Source organism: Phaethon aethereus, assembly GCF_964289735.1.
Source record: "Phaethon aethereus genome assembly, chromosome: 6".
In the NCBI taxonomy this organism is placed as follows: Eukaryota; Metazoa; Chordata; class Aves; order Phaethontiformes; family Phaethontidae; genus Phaethon; species Phaethon aethereus.
Genome location: NC_138580.1, coordinates 26433014 through 26451187, shown reverse-complemented (window position 1 = coordinate 26451187; position 18174 = coordinate 26433014). Strand labels below are relative to the sequence as shown.

The window sequence follows — 18174 nt, the reverse complement described above, 5'->3', positions numbered from 1 at the left end:
GAAACTATGATGCTTTGTTGAATCATTAAGGGCTTCATCAGGAAAATAAAGTGTTTTTCAAACATTTTTCTTTCAGATGGCATCAGGTAAATTGCTTACAAATTCAGAAGGCATTACTGAGACGAGAAATTATACTCTTTCTCCTATAAACACTGAACAGGTATCTGCTGTTTCTGTTGATTTTTTGGGGTTTTTTTTTAAATCAAATTGATGGGCATTGTTATGTACTCTCAAAGGAATTTTACTCCTTAATTTGTTTCTTCTCAAAAATGATGGGCATTGTTACAGATTGGTGGGGTTTGATTGTCTTCTCATGTACAGTATTACGAAAATCCAATGCAAAACAAGGACAGAATTGCTTCACTTTTGCAATAGTGTGAATAACAGGAAAGCAATCGTGGCAAAAACATCATGGAATACAACTACAGCTGTCAGCATTTCAGTATGACATCATGTCACAGATAATCTGCTGTACTGTTTGTACAACAGTATACATCAAATAAATAACTCAGCACCAAATAGTTGTCTTCACCCTCACCTCAAAACACTTAGGTTACATTTCATATGAAAAAATTCTGTGCAGCAGAGATTATAAGTAAGTTCCAAAATATGGATTGCATGGTGAGGACAATGCACAAAAGGAAATTATATAGGGAAAGACTGGGTATGCATTTAGTATTATAAAAATCCTAGCAGACAAGCATGTTTTATTCATGGATACACAGTAAATGAATATGAAAGGTTCCAAATTGTCAATGAAAAATGTAGTCTTAGAAATATAGGCAATACAAAACTAGACCTACATTTTATGAGATTAATTCCTTTAGCTTAAAGAACATTTTGAAGCCTTGGGATCCTGGAAGTAATTTACTATGTGAAATTTTCTGGTAAGATGGAGTGGATAGTAATAATATTTAAGTCTTTAGAAAGGTAGGATACATGGGTAATTTATTTAGAACTCTTAACATTTCCATTTTGCAAGATAATAACATAGACCAATACTACAAGACACTAAATTGTGATGTTTTGTAGAAATTAAACTAACATCAACATTGCCTTCAGTTCAATGCAGGATGTCCTGTAATCTGCTGATGAGCCAAAACAAATGTTAATTAATTCTGTTAACTCCATTCCAAGTCAATGAGAGTTTCACCATTGACATGGAGCCCAGATTTCACTCAAAATTTTGTCACTGTTCCAAAAAGCCACCCTCGGGAGAATCACCTCACCCGGCAGATGTTCATAGCCCTATTTCCTATTTTTCTAGGCCACAGTTTTGTCAGTCCTTGTCAGACTGTGCCTCAGCTGCAAAGGGGGGAAATCAAGGGTATGCAAAACAGCAAATATCAGATGTGAAGTATGGCAACTACGATGACCCCACCCTTTTCATCAGTCCATACTTCACTTAAGTAGCAGGTTCTTCTCACTAGAGCTTTTCTGTCTTCCATTTCCATCCTTTCCAAGGAAGGACCTTGCCCATTTCCAGCCCCTTACCTAGTCGGCCAGCAATCTCTAATTTTACCTGTACTTCTCCAAGCTAGTTTTCCAGTATTAATTTGCTTCACTAATAAATATCACCCTAAAAAGTGGCCTAAACCACCTTATGGCACACTCATCCTCATGCTTCTTTGATCCCAGATGACACACCAGGGCTGAAAGTCCTCGTGCTGCCAAAGCCTGTCTGACAGCTTGCTCACTCACTGCACACCTGCCATTTTTTTCCCCAGCATTTTCCCCAGGATCATTTTCCACCAATGTCTGAACTGACTGTTGAATTCTGTGATCTCCAAATGAAGTGACCATGAAACTGACAGCAGACCCCTGCACTAAGATCCTAGATTGGTCACTGCAAGTTTCCTACATTGTCATGGCCTTCCCATAGTTACCTAAACTTACGCCGCTGTGTGTACATGTGCATACACTCCTCAATAGACAGAATGAATCTGGACCATTGATTTCATTCAGAAAGTAGAGACCAGCTGTTTAGGAATTTTGACACATACTTCTTTAAATATACCTGCTCAGAATTTAACATTCTAAAGAATTTTTCAACACCTTAATATTTAATCACATTTTATTAAATTTTTTAGTGCAAGTCAGACCTAAACAGCCAGAACTTACTACTGAAGTTGCCTACTAAAGGTTCATTTGAGAAAGACTTGCAAATTTGGTCAGGCTTAAAACTGAGAGAGTTACTTGGAAAATGCTGGTAAGGTTAAAAGGGCTGTGTGATAGTCAAATTCTCATCCCAGAAAAATATATTGTATGACTGTATTGGAATTAATCCCTAAAAATAACAATTTCTAGGAATAGTTTACAATTAGTTAGAACCCAAATAAAAAAATTGAATATGTGCAGAAGAAGAAGTAACTCAGTATTTATTGTTTTCTGAGTAATTGGAAAGGGGAAAAACTGGCACATTTCACCAAACTGAAAAGTCAATTATAATTTATCGTGTTTATATCAGTATTTATATCCTTCAAGTCAATGCAGGATGTCCTGTAATCTGCTGATGAGCCAAAACAAATGTTAATTTCGTTACCTCCATTCCAAGTCAATGGGAGTTTCACCATTGACATGGAGCCCAGATTTCACTCAAAATTCGTATTGAAAGACACCTTGGGGGTCAGAGTTCATCAGGGGATGCTTGTGGAAAACACATTCAATACCCAAACTTCAACTTCATCTTACAAACCAATTGAATTACTTAATAAAATGCGCACAGTAAAATCCCATCTTTTTCTAGTCATTCATTCATGGATCTGGCATGAATCACATGGCTTTGAAATAATAAATGTATTAACTGGGAAAAACATCTATATTAAAACCACCATATCTACAGGACCAGGGCACAAGTGAGGTTCTATTACTTCTTTTTATTTTGTTAATTTTGTGCACTGATGATTAGGTTATATTTAGAGCAATAAAGCGAAAAAAAAGCTGAAACAAGTGTGCCTTTGCACTTTTTTGCTGGATACTGCCAAAGAAACCTAGTTTGGAAACCAGTGACATCCAGCGTATCACCCAGGTGATTTGAGTGAACAGTTTATAGGGGATAGAAGCATTGCTCAGCAGATACATATTTTTGTATAGAACTCAACAATGAGAGAATAGCATAAGAAAACATTATGAGTATCTTTGCTGAGAGCCCTGGCACAAATGAATATGTGATTACACATTTATATAAAAATCAAGAGGCAGAGAAGTAATTAATACATAAGATAATGTTTTTGATGCTTTGTGATTAAAATTAATGCACTTATGCCACATCCAGTTTTTTTTGAACATAATGAGAGACTTCTTTTTTTAATTCTGGATCCAAGATAATATAAAAATAATTCTAACATTGTTTTCTATTAATGTTTAGACGAGATCTTGAAACAGATGGCAAAAAATGAGGGAAATATAAAATGCTTAGAAAATATCTTAAAAGATGTTGGTTTAATTCTATTGATCTTGAACATGACCAGTGCCTTCTCAAAGTCCAGTAACTTGGTTGTTAATCTTTTTATTGCTATGTAACTGTTTCCCATTTAGATGTAATTAGGCCACCTCCTCCTCCACCTTCCCCTTCCAAATGCTTTTGTAAACAGCACCTACAGGAAATCCACAGGTTGTTCTTTGTTTATAGAAAGAGGTACTTTTTCTTTTGTTGTTACTGTTATAATAAATGCTTCTATATAATTATGGTAATATCAGCTAGAGTCTATCGAAACAAGTTTGAAATTCCAGTTAACTGCTGCAAAATTTTCTGAGGAATTATCTTTTTCCACATATTTCCTCCTGTTTCTCAGAATACATTAAGCTTAATTAAAAGATACGTTTCAAGTATTGTTGCTAGCTTCTGCATTAAAAGAATGATAACTCATTCTCTCTGTTTTTCTTTTTCTTCTTCTTTCCCTTCTCTTCTTTCCTCTCCTAATTTAAGGAGAGGAATAAATTGGATGATATTCCAATTATCTGTCCAGCTGGTGAGGATCTTGTTTCACAGGATACAGAGCTGTTGTCTTCAGCCAAAGAGGATAGTTTACAGACTGAATTCCTGGCAGAAGAAATACTCTCTGGAGATGAATATGAGTGTATATCACCTGATGATATCTCTTTGCCACCACTTTCTGAGACACCAGAATCAAACCTCTTGCGTTCTGAAACAGAGCTAGAAGAGCAGTGCTGTTGTAGTTCTCATAGCCTGCATGTCAATTCCTATAGCTTGCAAATGCAGGAAACCACTAGTATTAAAAAAGTGATGGAAGCATCTGATCTCTTAACCAATTCTGCTTATGCTGATGCTACAAATAATAGAATGGAAAGCCCATCAGATCAGTTTGAGAAGTTTTGTATCTCTTCAACAGATTCTGGTCCAAAAGTCAGAGCAGTATCTCCTTTGACTTGTAGCTTACAAGAAATATCTGAAGCTAACACTGCTTCCTGCACTATAAATGCCAAACCAGTGTGTATGAGTGAATTGTGCAAAACACATTTGCAACACCTTGAACTTCACAAAAGCATGACAGAAACGCAAGAACAATTGCATGACTTGAATAACTGTACTAAAACCCAGGACAGGCTGCATGCTTTGCCTGATGCATTCTCAGGTTTCGTGTTTCAATCAGACACCACCAGAAGCTGTCAGAGGCAGTTGGTCACCCGAGAAGAGATTAAAAGTTCATCAGAAAAGAACAGCATGGCCAGCCTAACTGGACAGGCGCCTAACTTCTCCCAGCTTCTCTCTAACAAAACCGTCATGGAAGGTTCTCCGGTAACTTTGGAAGTAGAAGTAATGGGATTCCCAGAGCCTACACTGACCTGGTGGGTAGCTTATAATGAGAAGCAGTAAATATACCCAGTAGCAAGACATTCTTGAACCACTTATAACCACATTAATTAATCTATAGGCTAGAATAAATGGCTTGTATCCTTTCTACTCCACACTTCTGCATGATTCCCACCTTCAAAACTGCTTTTGACTATTAACCTACTTGAAATAATCTCTCTGTACTTAATTTTATGAATAATGAGAGCATCAAATTACTGCAAGCATACACAATATTTTTTAAGCAAATATATCATATGGTTTTCATATTCTGGAATATGACAAATTCCACTTGTTCAATAATTTCTCAAAACAAATGCATGCTCCAGATTTACTGTATGTAGTCATCTGCATTTTATCAAGATCTTGGCACTATATATGGACAGACACATACATACATGTGTGGGCACGCTAAAATATTTATATAGCCACTACATATACATAGAGAAACACATTTATATGTATGTTGAGAGTCCGTTGTCAAAAACTGGAGAGAGATTACAGGTTAAAAAAAAAAAACCCTAAATGTCTACACTAAGAGAACCAGTTTTATATATTTGTGTGCACCCTTTCTCTGTCTTTGCATTGCTGTATGTCTATTTAGATTGCTTTATACTGCATTTATGAAAAATAGAGAAGATGTACTGTAAATATCTTTTAAGATGACTTTTTAGAAATTCCCTGCCAAAAGGAATAGGGACTGAAAGAGGGGCAGGATTCAAGATTTTGGTAGTAGTCCCCTATGTGTTGGAATATTTTCCTAAAATTTTACCTCATTTGTCATTTCTCCACTTATTCCATTAGACTTTCACAATGGAGGCCTTTCTTTTACTGTATTAAATTAGATATGCCTCTTATTGGAAACATTTTGATATTACGGTTATTATTACACATGTAAAGAATTAGGCGAACTATAAACTTTTAGTAAGCTGAATTTTCTGCTGCAGCACTGAGAAAAATAGTGGACACTGCAAACTTGGTGCTACACTGTGTTGGTATCAATAAAGTTATTTTGGTTTAAGTCCTGGTATTCTACAGTTTGAGGAGTATTGTTGGTGAAATGAGATACCTTCAGTTTTGTTTTATCGTAAGAAAGCATTAATTTAGCTCAAAAATACATACACTGTTGATAATATGGTCTTTTTAAAAAGCAACACTCAACCGAAAGCATTTTGCAAATTAGAAATTTATGAAAACAGAAAAAAAGTGGGTTTTTGTAATTAAAAATTAACCACTACCATGGTTTTTGTACTGATGTAGAACCTGTGGAAAAGCATTTCTGTGTTCATGTTAGGTTAAATGTAGCTTATGCTAAATCATCAGGAGGCAAGAAGAGCCTTGCAAGGACAATCATCATGAGGCAAGAAAATCATCAAAAGAGAGAATTTTCTCTCACTTCCTATATGTAAATCAGAAGTCAGTACCAATGCATGGTGACAGATCCTCAAGTGTTAGAGTACAACAACAGTTCTCTGAAATAACTCCTCTTACATTGTTCAGTCCTATCTGATGATGTGAATTAAGTAAATGTTAAGTGGGCTGGGGTGGAGGAGCAGGCCCTTGGCTGTTCTTTATACTGAAGACACAAATTCTGAAAGTTTGCATGTTGCTTATGCATCTGAAGAACCTATTTATGAGTTGAAGGTGGATTGACTCAACACTTTGCTAGCAAAAGTGTTTTAGCACAAAACTGAGGGCCCCAGGCCTTCATGCTACTCCCTCTAATACTGCAGTGAAATAACTGTGACTTGTCCATTGAAAATAATTTTCAGAACCACATTTTCTAGTATTAGGAATGTATTATCCTTCAATTTGAATTGTTTAAATATTCATCCATATTTACATATAACTTTAAAACTGAGGAGTGAGAGTACAGCAGTGAGCTCTATCTCTTGCTGTCAGTGTAGTGTTATACAGATTGTGTGAATTTGTGAAGTTCTGCTTGGCGTACAGTGATATAAATCTGACTTGAAAACTGACTCTCTGCTTCAGGTACAAGAAAGGCCAGAAACTGACTGCAGATGAGCACTTAAAGCTTTTACAAAAGGAGACAAAGCATACTTTGTTCATTCAGAAGGTGTGTGATAAAGATGCTGGCCTCTATGTTGTTCGGGCTAAAAATTTGAACGGCACTATCTCATCAAGTGCCATTGTCCACGTGAAAGGTAACAGGCCACCTATTACAGGAATAGACTGGATAATGCTGTGTGTCGTCTATATTAGCATATCACTAATGTACTGGCTATTCACAAAATAAGTACAATATTGACTTCACTGGATTTAATTCTCACATGCTAAGACAACATTAAATTTATTTTCTTACACTGCAGCTTTCATAATCTGTACCAAACCACTTTTATGTCATGCTTGATATATTGCTTGTTTCTTTAATACCAGTATTATGTGCTTGTTTTCCTTTCTCATAATGATATTGAGATTTTAAAAAAGTTATAAAGATTTTCTACAATCTGAGGCAGAGTTTTGCTTTCTAAAAATGTTGACATTGCAAAGTGTTAGAAACAGTTTTAATGGTTATAGGTATTAAATGTCAAGATACATCCAGGTAGAGTGCTCAGCTCAACATATGTTTTATGACATGCCTTTTTTTGCGAAGGGGTGTGGAGGGTGTTGAAATGTTTTTTTAAACATCAAATGTACTATTTCCAACCACATTTTTCTTACACACTTTAAAAAATACATATATTTGTAGGATAAAGCTTCTTAGTAAAGAAATCATGCCATTCATGATTGCACTGGCATAGACCAGATTTAAATCTGTCTCAGCCCAGCAGATAGTCTCCACAAATGAAAGTTGCAGTAGTTCCAACAGAGTTGTGATTGGCTGCACTGCAAAGATTTGACCCAGAGTCATCCGGATTTGTGTAAGTGGCACCTAGCATACAGTAGACCAAAAACCCCAAATGCTTACAAAATGAGATGTTCCAACATACCAGTCTGCTTAGGTGGATGCTTGTGTTACTTCCTCTGCCCTCTTATAACACTAAAGATACAACTGTTTTTAATAATCCACCTATAACTTCAAAGCAATAAATCCAAACCAGAACTTTATTGACCTACATACTGCATTTCATTCTTGACAAGGACAACCACGAATAGTATTTTTTATTAAAGTAGTAATTTGTTTGTAAGAAGTAAATTAGTAAAATATTTTATAACAATGACATAACTGTGCCAGTGGAAAATTTCATTTATAAATCCTCAAATGTAACTTAATTCTTTAGCTCCAGTACTTGCTGTATTTGTACAGTAAAAACAATTGACAAACAACTACATGGTTTTTCCTGCATCTGTGATTTGCAGCTTTCATATTACAACTGCATTGACCTAGAAAAAATACATAGAGAGAGAATACTTTCTCTTGCATAAATTGCTGAAATTAATAAGCCTTTTACTGTGTAGCACGCTATGAGCAGAATATATATTGAAAATTGCCAGGGGTCAGTGAGATTAAAGACTGACATTTAGATATTTTGGCCCAGTGACTGCAACTTTATTAAAATTCCTGTAACTTTGAAACAGGAGAAGTTCTCAAGGGAATATAACCTCACAGCAATACGATAGGGAGCAGGAGGAGGAGGTGGTGTCCAGACAGGGGAACAAAGTAAATTCAAACTAAAATTGGTATTACCCTTAATGAACAACTTTCTAAGTTCATCTCCCAAAAATGTTGATTCATAAGAATTCTCTTAGGTATAAAAATCACCTTTTTTCCTAAAGTGTACTTTCCATGTTACAGTAAAGCTAATTTCAATGATTAGTATGATTTTGAATGTTTCAGTTTTCATAAAAGTAAAATTCAGTTTAATGTTTTTGTGTCCATGTGACTTCAAGTATGTTTGTTACATACAGCAAAGAACCTATGTGAGCAAGCTGACTTACAGAAGAGGCACATTAAGCAACATTAAATGGCTCTCCTACATGCTGTAAGGCTTGGCCTGCTGCAGAGCTGCCAGTGCTTGATAACTTTATCCTGTTCATAACACTCATTATCTATTTGAAAACTGGTCTTCTAGGTGATGGCTGAGCTTCAATCCTCTTTCTTTACTGAGAGTTGCCATCATTCGAAAATTAAAAGTAATCATGGATGTTCTTTTGACTTGTTTTCTGCATTTGTAAGTAACTTTATATAATACTCGGGCCACTTATTCAGGCATTTTTGCCTTCAGTATTGAGGCTAATTATATGCACACAAAAAAAACAGGAGTGAAAGTGGAGATGTTCTCTCTCCTTTTCTGCCTTGCCTCCGCCAGAATTAGGCGTTTAAATTAAGCGTTAACTGTCATAAGGCTTGTGACAGAAAGAGTCATTGTAGCTCTGTAGATGCTGGGCTCAAAGCTGCATCGCCGTTTTAACTTGTGCATCCTTCATCTTGAAAACTACAGAAAGTTCAGTGCTAGAATTAATACTATTCTGTCTTTTTGTGTATAGCCAGTGTGTGAGTTCAGATATGCATTTGACATTTTTGGTTGGAGGAGAGCCATTTGTTGAGCAAAACAACAGTGCGAGGTGAGTCTATCCTTCAGAAAGCAAGGCTAGAGTTAGGATTCCAGCCGGCTTGGAAAAATTTTCACAAAATCACGTGTAGTTCTACCAAAACAGGAAAAAAGGTTGTGAACTTTTCATCATGTCATAAAGCAGGAATTGGAGGTTGCTTGGATCTAGACTTGTAGCTGGATCTGATTGCTTGCTGGCACTCTACAGAAAGACAGCTCACTATTTATGATAATCGGCTCTATGAGTTAAAAAGGCAACAAACAGACGTAGATCTACTGGACAAGTGTACACAGATGAATGGATCAAATTCTTTCCCCTCCTTCGTAACACTTCCTCATGTACATCCAGGCTCCTAGGGTATTACAAGGGAGCAGGCATGCAGACCTCCTCCCTCATAAATACTTGCATTAAATCTGTTTCTGTTAACTTCATTTAAGAGGCTTTAGAACAAGTGGGAGAGATCTCAGTTACTTGCTTTACCTGAGATTTGACATCCAGTATACAAGGCCAGTTTACAAAATTGTGTGAAGAGATGAAGCTTTGAATCCAAGTCAGATTTATTCCATCTTTTTATTAATACGATTTAGAAGCTAGCCAGTGATGTAGCCTTTCATTGGAGTTTGGCTTACACTCAGAGTTTCAAGCATAACAAGGAGGACTGTCATCTTTCCTCTAAGAGGGGAGGAGGTAAAGAGAAGCCTCGGAGCGAGAGTAAATTTTATTCCAACATTTACAAATCTGTGCTGTGTATGCCTGTGAACAAGCATATTCTGCCTTTAGTAAAATTCTGAGTATCATGCTGCTTATGTCTGACTATACTTATGTTTTGCTCCCTTAGCAGAAAAACATTGAAAATTAATACAATGCTGATTTTTTTTTCCTTCTGAATTATGGTTTAAATAATTCATGAAATTACTCTTGTTGCTAAAGTCTGTTTTTTTCTTACCTATTTTTCTCTTTTTTATCATATTTTGAAAGTACTGTTGGTAGTTCATGTACTGAACAAGACATAAAAGTACTTTACCTTAATGGACTTTCTCAAGGCATTGCTATTTGAGACTTGATTTGGGATTATGTGCTCCAGGAAAGGCTTTCCAGGTGAGGAAGCTGTATTGACATGATGCCCCTGTAACTGTTCACTGCTATGATGTGGTGTTGAAACACCGCACATGCTCAATTTTATTGTCTGGAGAAGGACATTTTTAAGCTGCTTCTGTCTAGAAAGTCATTGTAGTCACTCTGCCTACAAAACTACAAAAGCAGAATGGCAGTGAAATGCCACACTTGGTGAGATTAACACTCATTTTCCATCTTCAACCATAAATGCCTGTTGTCACTGACAAGTTACGTAGCCCAGATTTCAACAGAGCATCAGAAAAAAGATGTCAAGGGTGATCTTGTCTCCAACTATGCCAAGACAAAATGAAATTACTCCACTGGGGAAGGGTAGATTAATGTAGAGTTCTTTGTACATCCTGATTAAAATTAAATGATTCTAAAGCTTATATGGAAGATCCCAATAGATTACCTGTCACCCAGGGAAGCCAGCTGCCTTTCTAAGGAAAGTGAGCCTGAGTTTTGCTATTTGGTTCAAAAGCAGCTGAAGTGGCTTATGACCTCCTCCTATGCCAATGCATCTACTTTCACTTTTACTCAGACATGTTATCTGTGAAAAATAAGCTTCCTACTACTGGATTAAATCCTGGACTTGAGTTCCTATTTAAATGTTAAATAAGATTTTTTCATGTTTGACTTGTGAGAAGAAAGTGAGATGCAAATGAATCCAACTTTTAAAATATAAGTACACTATTATTTTCAAGAGCACACATACAGTAAGTATGTAATTCATGCTATGGCTATATAACAGACACTGTGAAATAATAAAGGTCAAAACAAACACCTTGTCACTTCTGAGTATGTTGTAACTTTTGCATAGTCAGATATTATAATTATTAAATGCAAAAAGGTATAAGGCCAGAAATTGCCCCAGCACATCTGTAGGTCTTAATAAATCATTTTAGAAGTACGTAATCCCTCTGTCATTAAACTTTTCATCTGAAAATTTGAATGTTTCTGTGAATTTTAGATTAATAAAACTTGGTTTTGTGAGTATGGTATTGCATCTACTTTAAATAAGGAATAGTTTTAAATGCAAAGTTTTTAATGGGTATGTGGATACCAGCCACACTTTTAATTGCTGCAAAAACCAAGATTTAAAAAATTGAGACATTAGAGATACCAGATACACAGCAGGATACTGAAAGTCTCCTGGTTTTAATGCTTTGCTTTGTAAACAAAGGTGTAATCAATGCTGATTGCTGCTGTGTTGGCAATGTGGGTTTAAATACTTTTTATTTAAGGACTCTAATGAATGCCCAGAAGATAATGAATGCTAGAAAATTTCTGCTGTTTTCTGTTCAGATAATCTTCAAAAAAAGAGTGACAGTGATGTAATCTCATGATAGACTTAATATTTTTCTGAAAGAAAACCACACTCATTCTGTTTCAGCAGTAATTTAAATGTAATTCTCCCTCCCCGCCTTCCTTTTTTTCAATAGTTCATGTTGTACATGCTCCACTTCTTCCTTCTTTTAACCATACCATAGAAGCAGGGAATACATCTAGGTGTTTTGTATTGTTCTGGTTCTGCTACTTTTTGGTTTACAGTGCTGAGTTTCCCTCATCACAGTCACGGTTTTGAACCTATAGTTACTTCAAGACCCCAAATTGTTTACATCTTTCCAATTGCTCTCTTAAAGAGCCGATCTAAATCTCAATCTCTCTAGCCTTACAACAAAAATAATATATTTAGGCATATTACTAACCTAACCTCCTTTCCTCCTTCCCTATATGCAGACACTTATTAAGAAAGTAAGTGGTGAATGAGATTGCCTGGCTACAAGATGTGGAGTTGTGTGAAGGGGTATTTAAACAAAGTGCCTAAGTTTGGAGGGGAAAGGGATTAATTATTTTCATTTTTCAAAAGAAGCAGCCTGTTTGAGGGCCCAGGTGTGAGTCAGTAGGCAAAGGGAGGATGAGGCATTCCCCTGGTTTGCTTTGGATCAGATGTGGCTGGAGCTGCAATGGAGAAGGTGGCTTCCTCTCAAATGACTGGTAAGGTGTGCCTATTTCTGGACCTTTCTTTGGAGACTTTCCTAGGGTAAGCTTGTAATTTTTCTGTGTGTGTATCTTTTGTGGCTCAGAGGAGCTGTGTCTTAAACTAAATTCAAGCTCTGACAGTCTACTGCTCAGACTTCCTTTAATGAGGCTATATCATGGTATTCAAGGAGACTGGAGCTCTGGATTATGGATATTTCAGATCAGTTGGGTCATGAGACCCACTTGGTATTCCTTAATAAAATTCCTTCTGATTGTGTTAGGAGCTTGACTAAGACAAAAGCTCTAAACAATAAATGCAGTTTAATTTAGAGCAATGCTGAGTGAATCAAAGTGAGTGAATGAAACAGAAGCGAAGTAATAAAAAATGGCTGCTGAAAACAATTTGGCTTGACGTGGTACTACGTGTGTGTGAGAGAGACTTGTGGCAGGAGTGAAAGCTGTGTGACAAAGCCAGATGCAGATGATGTCTCCACCTGCAGTTTTTGCATTGCTCCAGGCTGCTGAGTTTTCCTTGCTGATTCCCCAATTTACAGCAGAACTCTATTGGTTCCTGCAAATAACTTATGAAATACTTAGTATCTGACAAACTTCTTCTACGAAGCCATCAGAATAGGATTTCAGTACCACTGACTACCTGAAATGTTTTCCCTCCACAATCCAGGAGAAAAGATCTATTCCTTCTAACCTTTGTGGTTCATGGAATGTCCAGCCAAGAAGTAATTTTTAATTGACAAGTTATCTTAGCTTATTCTGACATTTCATTAGGATATAACGGGAAAACCATTGGTGAAATAGAAACATCCATTCTATTTTGAAGGTTTTTGACAAAGGATGAAATCTTTTACAGCAGATTTTGTTTCCCTGCTGATTTCTAGCCTCTGCCTTAGAGTTATAGTAACTGTCACTTCATCGTTTTCTTTGCATACACTTTTCCCTTTGCTCTCTAGAAACTGGTCATTTTAGTTTTTATGTTCTGCTGACTTACAGATTAAAAAATCAAGATGGATTCTGATCATTATCACCATTTGACTCAGATTTTTTTTTTTTTTTAATTCTTTTTTTTTTAAATGGTAAAAACCATCCTGGTATGAGATAAGCCTAACTTCACAAGATAATACAAACCACACAAGTAATGGAAACCAGCCAAAAATACCGTAAGGAGTGGTTGATGCCCACTTAATGTTTTCCACTGGAATACAAGCTAATCATGCTGTTTGTGACTTACTGCCAGCTGATTGTAAAGAGGAGGCAGAGGTGTAAGCTTAGTTCTCTTGCTTGAAGTGAAGCTGCAGATCCCAGATTTCTGTACTTCAGGTGCTTGCAATGTAATGGTGGTGGCAGCTTGCACATGCTAACTTTCAACAACTAAGAACTGAGTTGTTTGAGCTTCTGGGGCTGGCTAATACAGACCTTAGGTTAACGAGAGTATGAGAGAGTAAAACTCTCATACTTCTGGCTCTATATTGTGGCCTCGGTCCTACAGTACATGGGAAGAATGTAAAAGCAGCTAAGCTTGAAAACTTGTTGCAAGTAGGAGCTCACCTAAGCACTTTTTTTTAATACAGTGGATAAAAATGTCTGCCTCATCATGCTGACAGTCCCACATTTGGCAAAAATGTACTTGGTCTCAATATATTTGAGTTTAGAAGTTCCTGGGCACCTTTGTGACATATACCGATTCTTGTTTCACAGTAGCATAAAGAAAAAATTTTCATCCTAAAACAGTGGAGTAATGCTGGCATAGTTGAAAGCAGTTTCAAGCTCTGTTACTTATCCTACATGTCAGTGGCTTTCTGAGAAGGCTGGGAACTTTTGTTAAATATTATGGACACATGGTACAATTTATAGTAAAGAGGAACAAGATGATATTTTTCATGTGATACGAATGCAAAATGTTCATTTTTGTTTTAGTATTTGTCTTTGTGTGTGCTTCTGTGTGTTAACATCTGCTGCTTTGGATTCCCTGCATCAGGAATGCTTAGTCTGAGTTCTGAGGTTGTCATCTTTTTTACTGTGGCCCTGGAGGTGGAATGTAAGTAGAACCTCAGGTAGTAGTACAGTGATCCAGTAAATGCAGCTTTACAGCTCATTAAGTTGCATGTCACGTGAAGCAGTGCTTTCATTCAGCACAAACTGGTGCTTCTGACTGAAATTTCTTCAAACAATTTTGATGGTTTAATTTGTATTAGCCAGGCTCTGTACTGGCTCAGGTATCATCTGTCCTCCCACAGCTGACATGAAGCCAGCACAAACTCAATCTCATGTGCTTTGGTTATTGCAATAGAAGCAAAATTATTTGCTCGTCCTTGTTCTGTATCAGATTTGTATTAGATGATCTGGTAGTACATGGTTTCAGTATTAATGATGGCCAAAACAATGATCTTGATCAAAATGGTACAGAGGCCACATTCTGGCCTTCATCATTGTTGCAAGTATAGATCAATCTTTTTTTAATAACTTTTTTTTTAATAGAAGAACAGGGGGAAAAAGTGAAGAAAGAGCACGATGTACAACAATGCACTAAATGCCAAAGTTTGCTTTCTTGACTTTGTCCCTTTAAAATTTTGTGGAATATTTACTCTTCCACCTTCACTGAAACAAATAATCCACGTAGACTTGCCTAGTACCTACACAAGGAACGTGATTCTTTAGCATTACCATGGAACTAATATCACTATCCTGATGCATTAAATTCTTGGGTGCTTAATATTGATGTGTTTCAACAAATTTTATATTGTATAGATGAATGATGTCTGCCTACTAACTGTCTTGGAAACAAATTATCCTGAGCTCCAGGCATCCATAAAGGCTCTCTTTGTCATGCAATGTGGTGAACTGTATAATAATGAGAAGGGATTTTTTTCTTCAGTTGCTTTAGTTGTGCCTTTTAAAATACATCGAATAATTTTTTTTCAGTACAAGGAAAACAGCCAAGCTTCATACAAAAATTTGGACACACAACTCTACAAGAAGGAGAAGATTTAATCCTGCACTGCACTATACATGGACAGCCCAAACCACATGTCTGCTGGACAAAGGATGATACCCAAGTGGTATCTGGAGACATCAGTGTATGTTCTAATGGTATTGAAATATTTCTTGAGGGAAAGATATTTTGTTTTATGCTACTAATAATCTCCTATGTGCATTCTGTTGTTTTACAGATTGAGAAATTAGGAGATACCTATTACCTTTTAAAGAGGAATGTAGTCCTTGCTGATACTGGGAAATACATCTGTGTTGCCAGCAATGAAATTGGAAAGGCACGCTGTTCTGCTTTCGTAACAGTGATAGGTGATTCATCCTGCCAGCTGCATGCTTTTGGGCACATTGTTGCCATATTAAATGAGCACCCTGTTTCCACTTACTAATGTACATGTTTTTGTTTCAGAGAAAAATAAAACCCCAGAAATTTCCACTGTAACTTGGGCTAAATCAGAATGGGAAGATGGATACTTTTCAGGAGAAGTGAATGTCACCACAACTGAGCTAGTACAAGCCCACAACACACCTTGTGAGCGAGATCACAGGCCAGTGGCTAAACGTATCCCAGTAAGGTAACTTGCAGCTTACTCTCTGATACATCTTGTAACACTACAATAGCTGTAAGGACCTTAATTTACAATGCACACATCAAACACACTTCCTAATCCTATGAATTTTTGCATAATGTAAATGAAATGCACAATATGTGACTGCCTTTTACACTTAATTCTTCATCAGAAGAGGCGATTCTGTTAGATGAAACATCTTGTAATACAGTAGAAAATGGAGTTTGTGCAATAAGGTATTTAGTTTACTGAAATAATTTTTTTGAAGTCTAGGTATCTTAATCTAGATATTAATGTAAGATTGAACAGCTTAATGATACAAAGTATTCCAGAAGTTGAAAACTGTATTTTATGATGCTAGAACTGCCTGTCTTTTGAGTAATGTATTCAGGGATGAGAGAGCTTTTTATACCCTGTGGCTGTTACTAATCTAGTTTACTTTACTATTAGTTCACTGTTTCATTGGAAACATCAAATAAGATGAGGTAACATAGGGAAGTAGGTGGGGGTTCGGAAGAGATTGTGCACATAAAAATAAGACTTGCTGTCAGAGGTTTTTCCATAGAAAATACCTGAACAATTCTATTGATAATGTTTATTACACAACTCTGAAAATGGGAAGACTGTTTTACAGTGAAAAGCTGGTTTAATGATAATACAGTAAAACAGCTTTCTTTCTAGAAGGTATGTGGAGCAATGTGATGGAAAAGAGGCTCCAGGAATGTCATGGCTTTAAAGTAGTGATAGTTAATGTGGCCTGGGAACGTGGTTGAGAATCTGTGGGATTGCTGTCAGGCTAGTCTTTCATGGTCTGCTCAAAATTCTAAGTTTACACTGGTCACATAAAAATGCATTTGTTACTTAAAAGTGAATTTCATTTTCTGATCTTTTTGTACATAGTGAATTCTACGGCAAAAAGCCATAGAAAAAAGAAGGAGCACTGTTCTTTCGTCTTTTAAATTCCTGAGGTTTGTCTATCTTGATGTAGAGCAACATATAAAAGGAAAGGAAAATTATTGCATATGTTGATTCAAAAGCCGTTCTCTTTTTATCGTAAGCTGCCTGCATGCTTTCCCTCATGGCCAGCTGATTAAGCATTGATCCCGTACGTTTTGTTCAGGTTTTTTCTGTATTACTGTGAGATGGCAGATACTCCAAAGCAAAAAAATCAAATGAAAGATCACATTAATTTTACTTAGGGCATACAGAGAATTCAGTATGATTAAAACATGTAGATCATACACAAAGGTTAAATTTCTCCTCACTTTTCTCATCTCTTCTGTTCTTTATAACTAAAGTGCTCTGTGGTTATTTGTTAATTGTCAGTAAGATGAGTTTTAGGATGTGTTTGATGTTCTGTTGGAATAATTTTTTTGATCTCTAATCTTGTATTTTCTTAAGACCACAGAGAACAGTCTATGCCAACCACCACAGTGTTGCTTGTGAAAGGGAATGCTGCAGCTGCTGCCATTAAAAAGATAGACAATATTAACCGACCTTTTTAAAACAGGTTTAAAGAGAAACTCTGGCTTCAAGGAGTGTATCTTGAACTTGAGAGGCCACAAGAGATTAGCTTCAGTTTGGAACATGATCCTGTTCTGCCTGCTGCAGAGGATCAGCAGATGGACTGAACTGCAAGATGCCTGATTCAGGAGGGTGTCCGTGTTGTTTGCTGTGTCCATTAGTAGATACTGGCTATGGGTGAGAAGATGAATCTTTGAGTGCTATTTGGTTTGTATCTAGGTTATTTGTATTTTGTTTCTTTATAAATAAATTATTAATGAAATTCACCTGTGCACAGCATTTATTAGACAGTGATTTCTAATTTCTTTTGGTTTTGTTCTCGTTTTTTGGACAAATCTAACAGAAGATGATGATGAAAAAAAGAGACATGAGCCTTTAAAATTACAGGTCTCCTTGGTGATTTATCAGTACCCACTGTTTTATTCTTCTACAAATTCCATCAATACCATCAATTTCATCAATAGTTCTTCCCATTAACTTATATAGAGAATTTAGACACAAACGAGGAGTGCTTTTGTAACAAGATGAGTTTATAACTACAGAATTCTCTGGTTTATTAAATACAGTATTCATTACCTTATTTCTAACAGCTTTGAGACATTTTGAGGGGGCTGGGCATCAAAAGGAGTGGTTACTAATAATAGCAAACCT

The 18174-nt window shown here is 36.4% G+C and overlaps 1 protein-coding gene across 1 annotated transcript; it reads left to right on the top strand.

Annotated features, from left to right (window-relative positions):
* Positions 1 to 76: 76 nt before the first annotated feature.
* LOC309406398 (coiled-coil domain-containing protein 141-like) lies at positions 77 to 17697 on the top strand (the record flags this gene model as incomplete). Its single annotated transcript, XM_082001562.1, has 7 exons — positions 77 to 160; positions 3929 to 4809; positions 6806 to 6978; positions 15365 to 15519; positions 15613 to 15742; positions 15840 to 16005; positions 17510 to 17697. The coding sequence occupies 7 exons, from the start codon at positions 77 to 79 to the stop codon at positions 17628 to 17630; spliced, it is 1710 nt and encodes a 569-aa protein (XP_081857688.1). The 3' UTR covers positions 17631 to 17697.
* Positions 17698 to 18174: the final 477 nt, after the last annotated feature.